The 17,859-nt window shown below is 36.4% G+C and overlaps 1 protein-coding gene across 2 annotated transcripts in view; it reads right to left on the bottom strand.

Annotated features, from left to right (window-relative positions):
- SMC2 (structural maintenance of chromosomes 2) overlaps window positions 1-16,448 on the bottom strand; it is a 68,799-nt gene extending 52,351 nt beyond the window's left edge. For both annotated transcript variants that reach the window (XM_086683620.1, XM_025914984.2), the window contains exons 1-11: window positions 16,252-16,448; window positions 14,978-15,203; window positions 13,875-14,024; window positions 11,569-11,691; window positions 10,288-10,326; window positions 7,169-7,279; window positions 6,946-6,990; window positions 5,642-5,875; window positions 5,283-5,432; window positions 2,411-2,644; window positions 848-1,007 (exon numbers count right to left, since the gene is read on the bottom strand). In XM_086683620.1, coding sequence (XP_086539746.1) covers window positions 848-1,007; window positions 2,411-2,644; window positions 5,283-5,432; window positions 5,642-5,875; window positions 6,946-6,990; window positions 7,169-7,279; window positions 10,288-10,326; window positions 11,569-11,691; window positions 13,875-14,024; window positions 14,978-15,145 — 1,414 coding nt within the window. In that variant the 5' untranslated portion in view covers window positions 15,146-15,203; window positions 16,252-16,448. The remainder of the gene's footprint in view (window positions 1-847; window positions 1,008-2,410; window positions 2,645-5,282; window positions 5,433-5,641; window positions 5,876-6,945; window positions 6,991-7,168; window positions 7,280-10,287; window positions 10,327-11,568; window positions 11,692-13,874; window positions 14,025-14,977; window positions 15,204-16,251) is intronic.
- Between the last annotated feature and the right edge of the window lie 1,411 nt (window positions 16,449-17,859).

Below are 17,859 nucleotides of genomic sequence, written 5' to 3'. Positions count from 1 at the left end.
AAACAATAAAAAAAGAGACAAACCAAAAAACAGACTCTTAACTATAGTTAACAAACTGATGAGGAGGTGGGTGGGAGGATGGGTGAAATGAAATAAGTGATAGGGATTAAGAGTACACTTATGATGAGCACTGAGTAATGAACAGAACTGTTGAATCACTAGGTTTTATACCTGACACTAATATAGCACTGCAAAAAAAAAAAAAAAAAAAAAAAAAAATCAAAGACCTGTTTTATACTTAGTTGACCCTTGAACAACTGGGTTGTTCTGCAGGAGATCAGGGGCACTGACAGACACCTCCTCCCTACACAGTTCCAAATTCATGTTTCACTTTTTTTTTTTTAAGTAGGCTCTACACTCACTGTGGAGCTTGAACTCACAACTCTGAAACCAAGAGTTGCATGCTCTACCAGTTGAGTCAACCAGATGCCCCTAAATCTGTGTTTAACTTCTGATCCCCAAACTTAACTACTAATAGCCAAATGCTGACAAGAAGCCTTACTGGTAGCATAAACATTACACACACATTGTATATGTACTGTATATTGTATTCTTACAATTAAGTAAGCTAGAGAAAGAAAATGTTAAGAAAATCATAAGGAAAATACACTTACAGTACTCAACTGTATTTATCAAAAAAAAAAAAAAAAAAAAAGCCTCAAGTAAGTGGGCCCATGCAAGTTCAAACGTGTTGTTCAGGGATCAGTTGTATTTACGAGTATGTCTCATACTAACACCCATTAATACGGTAAAAAAAAACAAACTCCTACTTGCTATTTCCTTTATTTAGTTTTTATCAACAATCACTACCTCCTAATGATTTAATATCATGTGTTTCAATGCAAACCTTCATAATTTAGCTTTTTCATTTCAGCTTCAAGTTTTTCTTTAAGTTTCTTCACAGCTTCTAAAGCTTCTTGATCCTTCCTATAGCCACTATCCATCTTCTTAACTTCAGCTTGTTTAGTCTTTAATTCTTGTTGGGCATGTTTCAACTTCATCTGAGCCTGTTATTGAAAATTTAATAGACTATGTGAGGCAGATAGTGCTAGTGATTAAATGGCCACAGATGCAGATTAGTTTAAGAAACGTCAGCTTGGAAAATGTAACTGTTTGGTCACTTGCATTAATATCTTAAAGAAATCAATCATTTCCCAATACTTTCTGCTCATAAAACTACTCAGAGTATAAAATATATGCTTAACATAAATCATTAAGTTATTTACTCCATATTTTTAACACTTACAAAGGATGACATTAATGAGTCCAAAAATTATATGAAAGAGTAATTGTCATTAGCTGATTAAATTAAAAACACATCAGAAAGCTACTAATCAGAACACTAACTAGTTCCCTTCCTTTCCACTTAGGTATGCATATTTGTACTTGTATACTATTTGTGAGTGTTGTTCAATTAACAGTGGAGAGACTGTATTGAGCAGTAAGAAAATTATACAGGAAAGTGAACTTAAGCTGACAAGAGAAATTTCAATGCTTGGAGTCTGATATGCGAATGCTAGTTTATATAAATGAGTACCGTTCCTTAAAAGCATGAACTAGTACTTTGAGATCTGGCTGGATGTCTCCTCCCCCTAAAACTGAGTAATGGTGGCTTTTTCCCAACATATAATAAGTTAACAGAAAAACTGAGAGGATTTAAAAGTTTTTCTGTTATTGATTTCTTACAATTTTTTTGTGACCTTCAGCGTTGAGTGGAAAAGTTGCAAACATTTAACAGAAAATGCTGAATATGATTAATACAAACACACACAGGAACATGTATATTTGTAAAGATGAGCCCTCTGTTAAAAAAATAAAGACTGTGTATATATATTTATTTTTTTTTCTGCAATCAAAACTGTTGCATTCATAGGACTTTAAAAGATGCACAACTATCTAAACAAATTTGAAAGTCTTTACTGACAAGCTTCAAAGGTTATGAAATCCGTATAGGGAAACCAAAGACAAGAAGGGGGTAAGTGGGAGGGAGAGATACTTCCAAGGATGAAAGGTAAGAACTAAGTGTGGTGACCACAGAAATGGAAAGGATGTTTGTTTTCCTGTTAAAGCTTAAGACTTCGACTTTGTCAATAAAAAAGTAAAAAGAGCACAAAAAAAAAAAATTAACCTCAAATATTCCATACAATACTACAAAATAGAATAAAGCATTTATTGCATTTATAATTTCAACTAACCTATAAGGGTATTTAATATTTTATAGCATCTTAAACTATTATCAATATTTAGCAGTTAGCATATTTGAATTTCACTGTATTGAGCGCTACTGAGTAGCAGAGTAACAAATTCCTTGACATTGGCAATGGTTATAAAACGCTGAAAATAATCAGATCACCATAATGTGGAGCTTCTAAAAAAATGCAATCACACAGCGCTGAATGTCTGTATTTACCTGTTTGGCTTCTGTCTGAGCTTTACTTATGTCGTTTTTACAGGCCATCATTTGACCAGCAAGAGTTGCTTCTGCTCCATCTTCATTACTAGACAGTCCAGCGGAAACAGCGTTGAAGTGCTGCTGTGCCGCAGCCAAAGCTTCAGCATCTTTATTACTTGCTTCCTGAAGAGCATTCAGCCCATCTGTTATCTTCTTAACCTCTTTTTCCTTTGCTGCTAAAGTTTTAGAATCCTTCAGGAAGATTTTAATATTGAAGAGTATTATATTTTAGGAAATACATCCATTTTTTCTTATCTACCCATACCCTTATGCCATCAAATTTCATAGCAATTTGAAGTGGGCATGGTTAAAAGGAAAATAATTTAACCATCCCAACTTTAAATACTTAATCCTCATTTTAAAATTCACCCTGTTTTTAGGATAAATGTGTCCTTAGTATTCCAAATACTACTGGAAATACTTTCATTCCGTGTGTTACGGTCTAATCTAGAAATTAGCTAAAACAGCATAAACAAACGATTTGAAGCAACTAAAAATCACTTTCTAAAGCTCTAAAATTGAACTAATAACTATCCTACTCCAAGCTTCAAAGCAGAGATTGTAGGATGAAGAGCATGTACATGAAAATATATTTATAAACTATTAAAGACCATAAAATTTAAATATTAAATACTAGTGGAAACAGCATTATTAATAATTAACCCCTCTTAAGTTATATACACGAACACCATGAACACTAAGATAACAACACCAGAAAAAAAAAAAATCCAGCTATATTATTTACATGAGAGTGACCAGAAATTTTGGCTCACAAGTTTAATTCATGATTCATTAAATATTTATTAGAGGTTCACCATGTATCAGTCATTGTTCTAGACATTAAAGACACAGATTCCTCAGGGACCCTATATTCTAGAGAAGCATAGTAAAAAAATAAAGCAATGTAAAGGGATAGAAACTGATGGGAACTATTTTAAGAACAATGAAGGAAGGCCATTTTGTGATGACATTTTGAGCAGAAACCTAAATGAAATAAAAGGAGTGATCGATCATGCTAATACTACAGGGACCCACACTAGGCAAGCTCTGCGAAATATGCTTGGGTGTTTGAGGAACTATTTGGTGTTGGACCACCGTGAGCAAGTGGAAAGGAGCTAGGGTCTCATAGGCCATGGTGAAGACTAAATTTAATTATACATGTGACTTTGAAACCATTAATGAATTTTAAGAACAAGAGTGATGTGATCCAGTTTATATTTTAGCTTTTGTAAAGAACAGATTGTAGAATGGCAAGAGCAAAAAGCACGGCAACTAACAGGGACATCATTACAGCATCCCTCCTAAGACATGATGGCCTGCAGTAAAGCAGCGATAGACATGAAAAGTGGCTATATTCAGGAAGTACTTTTAAAGTCAAGAGAATTTGCTGATGGATTAGATACAGAGTTTGAGAAAAAGGGGGGAATGCAAGAAGACTCTAGGATTTCTGGACTGAACAATTAAGTTAATAGTGGCGCCATTTTCTGACATAGGGAAAAATTCAATAACTCAAGGAGGCTTGGGTAGGTAGAGTTTTATTTTGGACATGTAAAGTTTTAGACTTTTTGTTAGTCATCTATGTAAAAATATCAATTAAATAACTGGACAAATAAGTTTTAGACATTTTGTTAGTCATCTATGTAACAATGTCAATTAAATAGCTGGACAAAAAAATCTAGAATTCAGGGAAGGAGTCAAGGCTAATTATAGATCTGAAAGGCATCAACATATAAATATTATAGGGCTACAGGCCTGGATGGGATTAGCTAAGAAAGGAGTGTATATAAAAGAAGTCTGCACTAGCCCAGGGGCATGCCAACATCTGTTATTCTGATTTCTATTTCTAGACTGGCTTCAATATTCCTATATTCAACTACCTAATCAACAGATCTACTTAGACGTCTAACAGGCACCTCAAGCCTATTATGTTCACACTGTACTTCCTCCTATTCTCTACTAAGCTAACGATATTTCCAATTGTCAAGGACAGAAATCTGTAGTATCCTTCAGTCCTTTTAACAACCAACTCAACCACCAATCTGCCAGGTCTAATTCGTTGGACCTACCTTTACAATACTCATAAAATCCCAAAACTTCTCTCAATACACCCACTTATACTGCATTTATCCAAGGGCTATCCTCTAGACTGGTACCTACTACCTGGATTTCCTCCCTGCTTCTTCCCTTTAGGTTATTCTCTAAACATCAAGAAAAGTACTATTAAAATATAAAAAATGTTGTTCCTCTGCTCAGCCAACTCCAGTGGCTTCCCATGTCACTCAGAATAAAGGTCAAAGTCCTTCACGTGTCTTATAAAATCACATGTGATCCTACACCTTTTACCTTTCTGCATTCCTACTACTTAGTGCTGAAGAGCCACACTGATCAATCTCCTTATATTTCCAATATCTTTGGCACCTGGGGCAATTGCTCTTCTGCCTCGTACATCTTCTCCCACAACCAATTTATTTACATGGTTCTCTGACTTCCTTCAGGTCTTATTAATGAAATAGCACCTTCTCAATGAGACCGTCAGTGGTTACCCAATTTAAAAACCCACACCTTACCCACCTCCCTTATATTCCTAAAACTCTACCCTGCTTTTTCTCCAAATCTGTTATCACTATATAACACACTGTAGATTTCATTTATCATCATTCTCCTCATTGGAATGAATACCCAAAAGGCATTTTGTCCATATTTGTCATTTTGTCCACTGCTATATCCTCAGCCCAAACAACTATACTGTCCGTAGCATACACTCAATAAATATTAATAAAATGGATAAGTGTAACCGAGAGAAATTAAATCAAGCTTCTTATTTACTTACCTCAACCATATTTTTTTCCAGCTCTTTGCGTTTGTTCTCTTCACTTGCCAGATTTTTCTTCTTGAGATCAAAGGCACTTTGAGATTTAGTATTAACTCGCTGAGCTTCTGCAAGAGCATCTTCTAAAGATCGGAGTATACCTCCAATTTCCTATAATCAAATGCAGCCAATCCAATCAGCATACTTGTAATTTGTTCATGTCATCATGTTCTTGTATAACTTCTGTAAGATTTACTTTTTATAAGCTATGTTATTATCACATGTTAAGATGATCAATACAGAAGACAATGCCAGTGGACCTCACTTATTACAATTTTTTTTCCACAGTATATTATCTGTTCTTACATATTATGTCTGACCTTATCTTTTCTTCTTTCCAACTCTTCTATTTCATGGCTAAGTGCTTTTATTTTTTTATCATTCTCAGACAATTTTTCTTGAAGCTTTACAACTTTATCTTGCATTTCTTTTAACTCCTCAGCTGAGCGTTCTTTTGTATCTTCAGCCAGCAAAAACTGATAAGCAATATATAAACGACTCAAATGTTCTATTTCCCTCATTACTTTTTGGTACTCCAAGTAGGAAGATCTTTCCTGGAGGAGAAATCACCAATAAAGTATAACTCAAACTTCAAAATTTTCAACAAACTTAGAAAGACTCAAACTACAGCAACATGTATAAAATTTCCCATCACATAATAGACTTTGTCTTAGATTAGTGATCATGGATTATAGAAATTTTAACATTAGATCTCTAGCTTTTCAGATACCATTATACCATCTCCAGTGAATCCTGTGTGGTTTCTTTTAATATATAATCAGGCAGTTGGGATTAACAAAGAAATGTGGACACAAGATTCACAGACTGGGGGGTAGTAAGTAGTCTACAAACTACACAACCACCAATGATACATTATTACATGTATTTTGAAATAGTATTTACCAAGATGCCTACCCAACATTCAATCATGTAACTATTTACAAACATTTGCTCACACATTATTAAACTTGATTCTGATAAGGACCCCCTAGGGTGGACAGAGTAATTAAAATCCCTAACCACACCTGTTCAGATTTGCCAATAACATCCACATTACTTTATGGATTCAGAATACAACTCTGAGAAGTATCAAATTTTAATGAGCATTTAATGAAATCCTAAATGTGAAAGTTTAAAACCAATGTGCTATAAATGCATTTTTTCACTGAAATATTATGTCACAAGCTACAAAGATGATAGAAATGACCTGGACATTTGTTTTAGTACCTTTCACTTATCAATGGTCTTGACAGCAATAATTGCAGTGGTAGCCCCTATTATCCTAGAAATTATTCACTCTACCAACAGGATTACTAGGAGTGTCATGTCCTCAAGAAATGTTCTGCTCAATTCTACCTCTCCATCTGGGAGATCATTTTCTGAGATTATGAAGAGCAATCTCCAAAATCACTATGATTAATAGGTATGAATGAAGTACATGTCCTCTATAAGCAGAAGTCTGATTAACAAGTACCAACTCTAACTCCTTATCTTATCCCATAGAAAAATTCCTGAGAAGTGGTGTACATTTCATCTCTATGTGTATGATCTTGAATACAATGAAAAATTGTCACCAATTTTGAGAGACATTCTAGATGGCTGTCCTCACATACACAGTGTATACCTCTTTTAATTTTTGAATGGTTGGAGTAATCTCTTCTTCAAGTATCTGGAAAATAAAGGAAAATCAAAATTGTCAGTATGTAAAGTACCATTAAAAAATCTGAAAGGAAAAGTAGCATGGAAGTTTAAGGAAAACTGGGGGAGGCGAAATTTCCTCTTTACAGCAGGGAAACTCTAAATGCAAAATTACTCTCTTTACAAACATTTTATATAAATTTAATTACCGTCTTAATTTCTTTCAGCTTAGCCTCTTTTTTTTCTATAGTTTTCTGGGCAGCTATTTTTTTGTATTCATACATCCTGGTTCCAGCTGCTTCTTCTATCATGGATAAAATCTGGAAAGACAATTATATTAACGTTTCAAGAATACAAGATAAATCTCATTGGAGTTTACATTAAGTATATCATTTAAGGTCTTAACCTCACTAAGCATGCTTACCAAAATAAAGGCCCAAATGGACCAGAGACATTAAGTACATAAAAACGCACGTATTGCCCACAGCCCTAACATTCAAGAAACATTTCTGGCCTTTACTCCAATTCTAAAATTGAACTTCATGCAACACTGAGGCAGAGTAAATCTCTTTTAAAACTGAAGCCAGGGGCATCCGGCTGGTTCAGCAAGTAGAGCGTGCAACTCTTGATTTTGGGGTTGTTGAGTTTGAGCCCCATGTTGGGTATTTAGATTACTTAAAAATAAAAATTTTTAAATAAAAAAATAAAATTGAAGCCAATAATTCCTCCTCTTTTCCTTCAAACATAAGTTAAAAAAAAAATAAAGGCTACCAACATTCAGTTTTCATTTTAGAAGCTTCTACTTAAAATTGTTCCAAGAGACTTCAGCCATTTTGTGCCAACAGGATGAAGCATGACATAACATGTGCATCCCAACTGTGGCATGTGCTTTAAGAACTTGGGCAAATAACTTAATCTTCTCTGTGCTGCGGTTTCTTCATCCATAGCGTATGGATAATATCTCACAACACTGTTGAGAATTACACAAAATAATTCATGTAAAAAGCACTCTAAAAAAGGCAAGTACTTATCAATTATAATTTCCTAAGTAAAACAATTTTACCAGCACTCCTTTTTCAGAAGCTTCTACACACCATCAATCCTTATCTCAAAAGGATTATTTCTCTCAAAACTATTCTCATTTCTATGTATTTGGCAGGTTTCAAATTAGAAGTTTCCCTTAAGACGTTATCTAAAGAAAATATGCATGACCTACGTTAAAATCAGACTGCTATTACCAATTATCAGTTTTCCCCTTAGTTCTCAATAAAAAATAGTAACTAAAGAGCCTTTGTTCTTGTTGAAAACATTCATTCCCTTACACCAACTCTTTTCAAGGGGGCTCCAAGAAAAAAAACTTTAAGTCTTAATACCCTAAGCAATCCACTGAATGCAATGAATTAATTTCACTCAAATCTTTTTCTGTAGGGTTTAAGTCTGATATGGAACACTGGTTGAGAAAGGCTGCTTGATACAGTCAAAATTTCTTTTAATACTGGGCAATACAACTCTTAGAAGAAAACACAGAAGTTAAGCTCCTTGACACTGGTCATAGTGAAAAATTTTTTGGATTTGACACCAAAAGCAAAGGCAATGAAAGCAAAAATTAACAAGTGGGACTCTATCTGACTGAACTACCTTCTGACTGAAAACCTTCTGCATAGCAAAGGAAACCATAAACAAAATGAAAAGGCAACCTAGGGAAGAGGAAAAAGTAGTTGTAAATCATGAATCTGCTAAGGGGTTAATATCAAAATACATAAAGAACTTGCATATACAACACAATAGGAAAAAAACAATCTAATTAAAACCTGGGCAGAGGATGTGAACATTTTTTCAACAAAAGATAGAGAGATGAAAGGTATATGAAAGGTATTCAACATCATTACATCAGGGAAATGCAAATTAAAACCATGAGATAACTACCTCTGTTAGAATAGCTATTATCACAAAGACAAGAAATAACAAGTGCAGGTGATAATGTGGAGAAAAGGGAAACCTTTTCTATACTGTTGATAAGAATGTAAATTGGTGCAGCCATTATGGAAAACTATGAAGATTCCTTAAAAGATTAAAAATAGAACTACCATATGATATAGCAATTATATTTCTGGGTATTTAGCCAAAGAAAACAAAGACACTAACTTGAAAAGATACCTGCATCCCCATGTTCACTGCAGCATTATAATACCAAGACATGGAAACAACCTAAGTGTTGGTGATGAACAGATAAAGAAAATGTGGTATATATACACAATGGACTATTATTCAGCTATTTAAAACAAATGCAATCTTAAATTTTTTAATGTTTATTTATTTTTGAGACAGAGAGAGACAGAGCGCGAGTGGGGGAGGGGCAGAGAGAGAGGGAGACACAGAATCCGAAGCAGGCTCCAGGCTCTAAGCTGTCAGCACAGAGCCCGACGCGGGGCTCGAACTCACAGACCGTGAGATCATGACCTGAGCCGAAGTTGGACGCTTAACCAACTGAGCCACCCAGGCGCCCCTAAAACAAATGCAATCTTGCCATTTGTGACAACGTGGATGGAACTGGAGGGTTTTATGCTAAGTGAAATAAGTCAGGCAGAGATAGAGAAATACTGTATAATCTTATTTGTATGTAGAATCTAAAAAGAAAAAAAATGAGATCCTGAAGAACATATTAGGGGTTGTCAGAAATAAGGGTTAAAGGGTGGACAAAATGGGTACAGGTGATCAAAGGTACAACCTTCCCGTTACAAACATTCTGGGGATATAATGTATAGGATGGTGACTACAGTTAATAAAACTGTAAAAATACAGTTAATAATACTATATTTGAAAGTTGCTAAGAGCTAAGAAGGAAACCTTAAAAGTTATAAGAAAAAGAAAATTGAAACTATGTGGTAATGGATGTTAACTAAACTTATAAGGATCATTCTGCGATGTCTACATATATTAATCACTATATTGCACACCTGAAACTAATAGGTCACTTATACCTTCATTAAAAAAAAATGTTAAAAAAAATCCGCTCAACAATGTTCTGCCCATGCCTTTTCTTATACATTCTCATTTAATCCTCAGAAAATACCTGAGGTAAGGACTCTTGACTCTAATTTACGGATGAGGAAACTAAAGCTCAGAAAGGTAATGTCATATAGCTTTAAAAAGGTAGGGGGCCAGAGTGCCAAATAATAAAAAAACCAAAAAACTTTCTTTACTAATTATTCTTAATAATGTTCCTAAGAATTTTAAGAATAGAAGAAATTATGTTTAAAAATTGACTTAGAAGATTAAAACAGTATCTACAATTATTACTTTTATTGTCTACAAATAGTATCTTTACCTCTGGAGGTTTCATGTTCAATACTTTTGTAATTCGGCCCTGAAAAATAAAATGGCAGTTACTGTAATGATAACAAATTAGAGTCAACTAAAGGCATACACATTTACCTGCACTGAAGTTGTTATATCCTAATATACCAACCTTTTGGGAATTCTTTCTCTTACCTACATGAAAAGATGTTTCTTCTAGAATTCTGCTATTCACACTTTCACTTACCAGTAATATAGTTTTTAAATAACACAAAGTCAACTCAGATCATATTTCTGAAACAATATTAATGATACAGAAGTCTCCAATAAGTATATAAATACATAAGTATATACAATTTAGCATAATTGTTGGACATCTTTTGATTTTTTTTTTTTTACTTGCTGCACTCCAAGATAATTTCTAGAAACAGAAATTCTGGGCCTCAAATAGAATAGTTACATGTTTTATTTCAATGCCAGATTATCAGTACCAAAAAAAAAAACCAAAACAAAATTCCACTACCCAATTCTCAGACCATCATATTACTTATGATTTCGATTCATTTAAAGTAAATTTTCAGCCTTGAGGCTGTGATATACTGAAAATAACGTTATTTTGGTCCCATCAGGATCCTGCCATTGACCTTGCTGTAACTTTCTAAGAGGACAGCTGGATGAGGCAAGAAAGGACAAGATAATATTAGCACTTAATTTTTATTTGAATAAGTCTCCATGTAAGAAAATTTTTTTTAATTTTTTTTTTTTTAGTGTTTAATTTTGAGACAGAGACCGAGCATGAGTGGGGGAGGGGCAAAAAGAGAAGGAGACACAGAATCTGAAGCAGGCTCCAGGCTCTGAGCTGTCAGCACAGAGCCCGATGTGGGGCATGAACTCATGAACCCGTGAGATCAGGACTTGAGCGAAGTCCAACACTTAACCAACTGAGCCACCCAGGTGCCCCTAAGTAAAAACATTTCTTAAAATTTAATACATATTTGAAATAACAAAATGCTTGAGTCCGACACTCAAAGGAATTCCTTTAAAAGGAATATATTATGACAATATCTTTTTTAAAAATTTTATAGTGTATTCTTGTAAGTCAAGGAAAATTATTTCTAGACATTCTTCAAACTTCAAATGTGTATGTTAGAACACATCAGTACATATTAACTAATCAACCTCTTAACAGGTGCCCAAACACCACTGTAATGGTATATAAAAAACAAAAAACCCAAAAAGAAGCAATTCCCGTATTACAGTATCAAAAAAATAAACAATATCAAAGCGTATATAAAGGCCACAAACAAAATACCTGCATGATGAGAAAGTGAGGGTTGTTAACATTAAGGCCAACAGAACAGAAGAGATCTTGTACTCTGGTATTGTTTGCATTTACTCCATTGATTAAATATTTATTTCTACCACCAATAACCACCTAAAAGGGAAATATTTTAAAAGATATAAATGAATATATAAAACTTGAAGATGATACATTTCCAAATATATTTCACTTGTCTGTTCTGTCCTACTAATGATAAATAAAACCAATCCTGAATAAATAATGGAGGAAGTGTGACATGGTCAAAAAGAATACAGAGTCAGGTCAATTGGTTTCTAATCCAAGGACATTCCACACACAAGCCTCCTAATCTCTCATGCGTTGGACTAAATCTCTAACGTCACTTTTGACTTTATGTTTCCTAGTATGTATAAAACATATTCTATACCTAATCATTCTTTAGAATTTTCCCATCCTCAGAGGTTAACCCCTCCTTCCTCCACTTTTTAATTTCCAAAAAACAGAAGTCATATACTAAAAACTAAAGACAAGGAGTTTGATAGCAGTGTGATAGTTTGATCCTTGACAAGATTCTAAAATGGGTCAATAAAGACATGACTTGTGAATACTTGAAAGAAAAAGAGTAATTATGGAGCTTCAAAGAACAACTTATACCAGACATCAGCGTGTTCACACTCTGCTATAGCACTTACATTGTCACTTATTGGGCATAATCATCTCACCCATCCTATTTTGAGGTCCTTCTTCTATCTGTATTTCCCAGGGCCTTCAAGATTGCCCAGCACATACCAAACACTTAATAAAATACTGAATGAGTGTTAATTCAGTTCTTTTCTTGACAGAAGCATTAAGCTGATAGATCACATACTACTATATTTGGAACAATAAACCTAGTATACACATAAGTATTTTAACAAAGTCTTTCTAACAAAAATTTGGTGAAAATATAGGCATATGGATTATATGAGGACAGGAATTTTAGGTAGATTAGTAGGAGACTTATTAAAAATTCCTAAAAGGTGAGTATTTGATGGATGCTTAATGACAAAGAACAGGATTTTGTCTCAAACTAGTCAATGTCTTAGTTTTTTTTTTTAACTAGAGGTTTTTATTAAAATAGAAAAGGGAGGGGCGCCTGGGTGGCGCAGTCGGTTAAGCGTCCGACTTCAGCCAGGTCACGATCTCGCGGTCCGTGAGTTCGAGCCCCGCGTCAGGCTCTGGGCTGATGGCTCGGAGCCTGGAGCCTGTTTCCGATTCTGTGTCTCCCTCTCTCTCTGCCCCTCCCCCGTTCATGCTCTGTCTCTCTCTGTCCCAAAAATAAATAAACGTTGAAAAAAAAAAAAAAAATTTTTAAAATAGAAAAGGGAATCAATAAATTACATAATACTAAGATGGAGAGTCAAAAGGACTTAACAGAATTTTTAAACATAAAACTGACAAAGTAAAAACACTGTAGGACTATAGTAAGAAAAAGGGACAATGTATCGTCCCTGCTTTGGTTTCAAAAACCTGCTTACATACAGAAATGGCAGTAACACAGCTAACAACACACATTTAAAAAATCAGAGTTTAAGTGAGGTGGATATGAACTCATAACATATTATGAACCTCTCCAAAGACATACTGGGGAAAATAGAAGAGTATGTAAAATGAAAGAAGTGACAACTCTGCTTAATCCTGTCCTAAGGAGACCAATTCTGGGACATGCAATTTGATGGACCATGCATTAAAAATAATTTAAAAAAGGCATAAAGAACCTAGAGCAAATTTGTATTCAGTGTGATCAGACAAGTTAAGGAAATAGAAACAATTATCAATTGAAATACCTAGAGAGATTTAGCTTAAATATTAAATATTTAAACACCTAAATATTAAAACATGGAATACATTAGATTTGCTTTTTGATGCTCTCAAAGAATCGGATTTAATGTGTAAAATTTGATGACAGTACTTCAGCTCATTTTATAGGAATAACTTTCTAATTAGACTCATCCAGTAACAATAGGTTACCTCAGAAGATGGCAAGATCCCAACTATTAGAGGTACTCCAGTACAGAGAAAATTCAAGTATAGTTCAAGATTTAAAGCATAGTTATTAGTGCTTATCCTGATTGATGGCTTTTTAGATCCCTTTCAATCCTCTTGGTAAATGGTGGAATTTGCACGATCAAATTTTTAACATAAGGAAGATATTCTTAAGAAACCTAGTCAGTTTTTGATCAATTTTGCTCATAAACTTTCTCTCTCCAGCAGTCTCATTGCCAAAAAACGTGTCAGACAAAAGTTCTTAGATATCCAAATATTTAGTAGTCACTCACCTGCCTCGTTACTGTAATTTCATCATGAACCTCAAATCCTAAAGGACTTTGCTTTTTGTCAGAATTATCAAATGTGATTGACACGGAGGCTTTGGTAATACCAGCCTGCCCATTTTTGTAAACTAAATCTTGTAAATTAGAAGCCCGAACCTAAAACAAAAGAAAAGTTTGTCAATTACAAAACCCCATATTGCATAAAATGGCACTAAAAATGGGTTTCTTACTGTTGGAAAACCACCCATGCAGTATCCACTAAGTAGCCAGCCAGGCAAGGAAAGCAAGGAAAATGGGAAACCACATAAAATGAGTGCCTTTCCCCACAAAACTGTTCCAACCCTGCACTGGATTGTTTTCTATTCGTTTCGTAGCTGAAGTTCATTTGAAAGATTTAGGAAGACAGCATCTAAGAATTTCACTATTCATCCAATCCCATTAGATCCTGAAAAGGCATTATAACGCAGAGTGAGTGGGTAGGAATACGGCTTCTGGGATAAGACTCCCAAATGCCTGAGTTTGAGGGCTGCTCCAAACATCTTAAGGGGATGAACCTTAGGCAACACTAAATTTCTATTTTCTCATCTATAGATAGAGTAGAAAAAAAAGTAGAGTGAGTAATAACATCTACCTCTAAAGGACTGCAGTGAAGTATATGCACTGTATTTAAACTCCATATAAAAACATATTGAATAATTCTGTATGGTTATTTCAGAATTTGGTAAAGTAGTAAAGTACTCCTAAGTTGTTTGACATTATAAGACAAGTTATTTGATTCTTACAAAAAACTTTACTGACCCCCCTCCTATAGTGAATGCAGTCAAGGCTTTTAAAAGTGCCCTAGATTATGACAACTATACTTCATTCAAAAAACAAACAAACAAAAAAAAGTGTCCTGGATTATAGAAAACTCAAGCTTTATTCTAATTTTAAACAAAGAATGGTAGGTTAACTTCAGTAAAAACCCAATAGGAATGAAAAAAAAAAAAAGATAATTCACATAAACTTCAAAATGCAAATGAAGAGAAAACTGGCAATAGTGTCCAAGTTCAATGAGGATTCTCTTGAGGTTCCCCAAACTTATAATTCACATATATCAGAAAGTTTACCTGAGACAGGTTGGAGATGCCCAGCAAAAAGCAGATGGAGTCCAATATGTTGGATTTCCCACTACCATTTAAACCGGTGATAGCATTGAAGAGGGGGTCAAAACCATTGACTTCAGTCCTCTGAGCATAGGACTTAAATCCCTCAAGAATGATTGACTTAACATGCATCTTCACTACTGACTTGGACAGGTAAACTGCTAGGAATCAAACAGGCCACAAAGCAGTTCTGTACAAAACAGAAATACAATAAGTGGAACAGAAATCTGGAATCATGACGTATGTAGAAAGACTAAAACATAAAAACGACTTAATGGCTTAATAGAAATAAAAGAGCCACTTGCTGAGCTACTTCCTCTGAAGTAAGGACACTTTTCCCAACTTAATTAGAAGTTAATTAAACCATTAATTCAACCTGGAAGTCAACGACTTAATTTTCCAGCCTTCCCTTCCATCTTTATCATACTCTTAACAGAAACTACCGATTATTTCATAGCCCACTCCCTCTGCCCCCAATGTCCTTCTCCCCCATACAGACATGACTCACTCTCCTTTACTACACTCACGACTTTGCTTAAATGTCACCATACTGAGGTCCTGACTTCTCTATATAAAAACGCACCTGTACCAATCCCCTCTGCTTTTTCCTTCACTGTACTTAAAGATGACGCTAAACTGGGGTGCCTGGGTAGCTCAGTCGGTGAAGCCTCTTGATCTCAGGTTCGTGGGCTCTGGGGCTCTGTGCTGACAGCTCAGAGCCTGGAGCCTGCTTGGATTCTGTCTCCCTCTCGCTCTGCCCCTCCCCAACTCGCACTCTGTTTCTCTCAAAAATAAACATTTAAGAAATTAAAAAGATGACGCTAAACAGTATTTTTGTATTTGTCTACCCAAACTATCATAATGAAAGTTTCTGTAAAATCTTCGCCTGTTCCACCGCTGTATGCCCTAATAGTGCCTGACTCGAGGGCGCGGGGAGTCCGTCAACATTTACTTAAATAGATGAATCCCATATATTCTCAAGATTCTGTTTTCACTCAGCCTGTTCCCTAGCCCCACCAGGCCTTTCTATCAACAATTGTTTGCACCACTCCAAGGCTGGAGAGAAAGTAGACATTCTTCCAGGAACCCTTTAGGACTAATTTTAGTTTGAGGTCCAGTCTTGCTAATCCCTCCTTCCACGCACACACACACACACACACACACACACACACACAAAACCCTATCTTCCTCTCCAGCCAGGAATGCCTGACTAGGCCCAACCGGCCCCGCTCACCCACCTGCCTCACCACTGCGCCAGGCCCTCCGGGCTTGAGGCTCCCCAGAAGCTACTCCTGGTCACAAGAACAGAGACTGGGTTCACCCTTGCCTGGCCTTGGGCGCTACTAAGCGAATTGCAACATAGTGGCTAAGACACTCGCTCCGCGATCTACACCCAGGCCGGAAATATTTATGCCTTTGAATTTCGGCGCGAGCAAAGGACCCCACCTCCACTGCCGATTTCATTGCCAGGTGCCTACGAGATGCCTAACTTAGAGGTTCTAATTTTCCCTCCCATCGAACAATCAAAGTGACAGAGGGCTAGGAAAGAGCGTCACGACAATGGTAACTCCAGGGATGCAAGAGCTGGGACCTGAAGACTAAAGGAGAAAGCGGCATTTGCTGAGCTCGGCGTCTGGCACCCCACGGGCAGCCCCATACTGCAGCCAAGGGCCTCGCGTTTCGCCAACCCCACCCCACTTCAGGTCCCATCTGGCCTCGGGCTGTCCCGGTGGCCCCGCCCCGTCCAGAGTCTCGCGGGTATTGCGGGGGGGGAGGGGGGAGAAACTAGCTGGTGCGGACGGCAGCTTTCTCAGAGTCCTGAAGGCAGGGAGGCGGGAAGGCTTCTAAGTAGTGTTACCAGTGTATTTCAGAAGACTCAGAATTTATCCGATTTGGCTCAGATTTGTCAAAAATAGAAGCTGTGCTTTGTCGGTGCTGGAAGGCGCGGAACTTCGGGGCACTGTTGGGGGTGGGGGGGTGGCGTTCTGGCTCCGCCCCTCGCAGCTCAGGTCTCTGGCGGGCTTTTTCATCTCAAATTTCGCGTCGGGGCGGTTCGTTAGTACTCGCTGTCGAGAGCTGTGCTGATCCCATAGGAAATTGTGTGGGGCTGGCAGGTGGTGGGCAAATAGGTGTTTTCTTCCCTGCGCTTCCGTTAAAGCAGTGGCAGAACTAACATTTCACAGAATTTCTTTGGGAGCCGGATTGTTAATATTTATGCCAGGCTGGGTTCCAAGGGCTTTCAAATCCTGTCGCAACTCTGAAACCCGTGACATTGTTTTCATTTCACAGGTGAGCGAACACAGGTCAAGCAACTTACTCCAAGTAATAAGTGGAGAAGCTGGGATTTGCTCCCAAGCAGTGTAGCTTCATATCGCGTATTGTTAAATGGTTATATACTATTCCTCTTCGTGTTCAGAATCCAGTACCATTAATAGGATTCTGTGTTTATCAGTGTATGCTGTTATCAACAAACAAAACTGACCAGTTTACTCACAGTTGAGCATTCTGATACTACTAAGGAGGGACAGCGGCAGATTGCACTGTCGTGCTGTCCCTATGTGAGGTATAAAAAGATGGTGTAGCTGGTATGCTATTTTAAGCCATACGTTTAAAATTTCTTCACCCAGGAATGGCTTTGCAGCATTGGACACCAGTAGAACTATCAAGAACCGCCAATAATGGGCCTATGTTTTGAAATTCATTCTCTTCCTAAGAGGATAAAATAAGTGTTTTTTTTTGGGGGGGGGGGTTAGTTTTGTTTACTTAAGAACTATGTATTGTCATATCCCACCCCCTTCTGTAATGTCAGTGGTTACTGGCCTAACATCTTTTTAGTTGAGCATTTA

The sequence above is a fragment of the Puma concolor genome, chromosome D4 (assembly GCF_028749965.1).
Source record: "Puma concolor isolate L17-30 chromosome D4, mPumCon1.1.hap2, whole genome shotgun sequence".
Classification (NCBI taxonomy): domain Eukaryota; kingdom Metazoa; phylum Chordata; class Mammalia; order Carnivora; family Felidae; genus Puma; species Puma concolor.
Note: the sequence above shows the minus strand (reverse complement) of the source record. Positions and strands in the feature narration are given on the sequence as shown.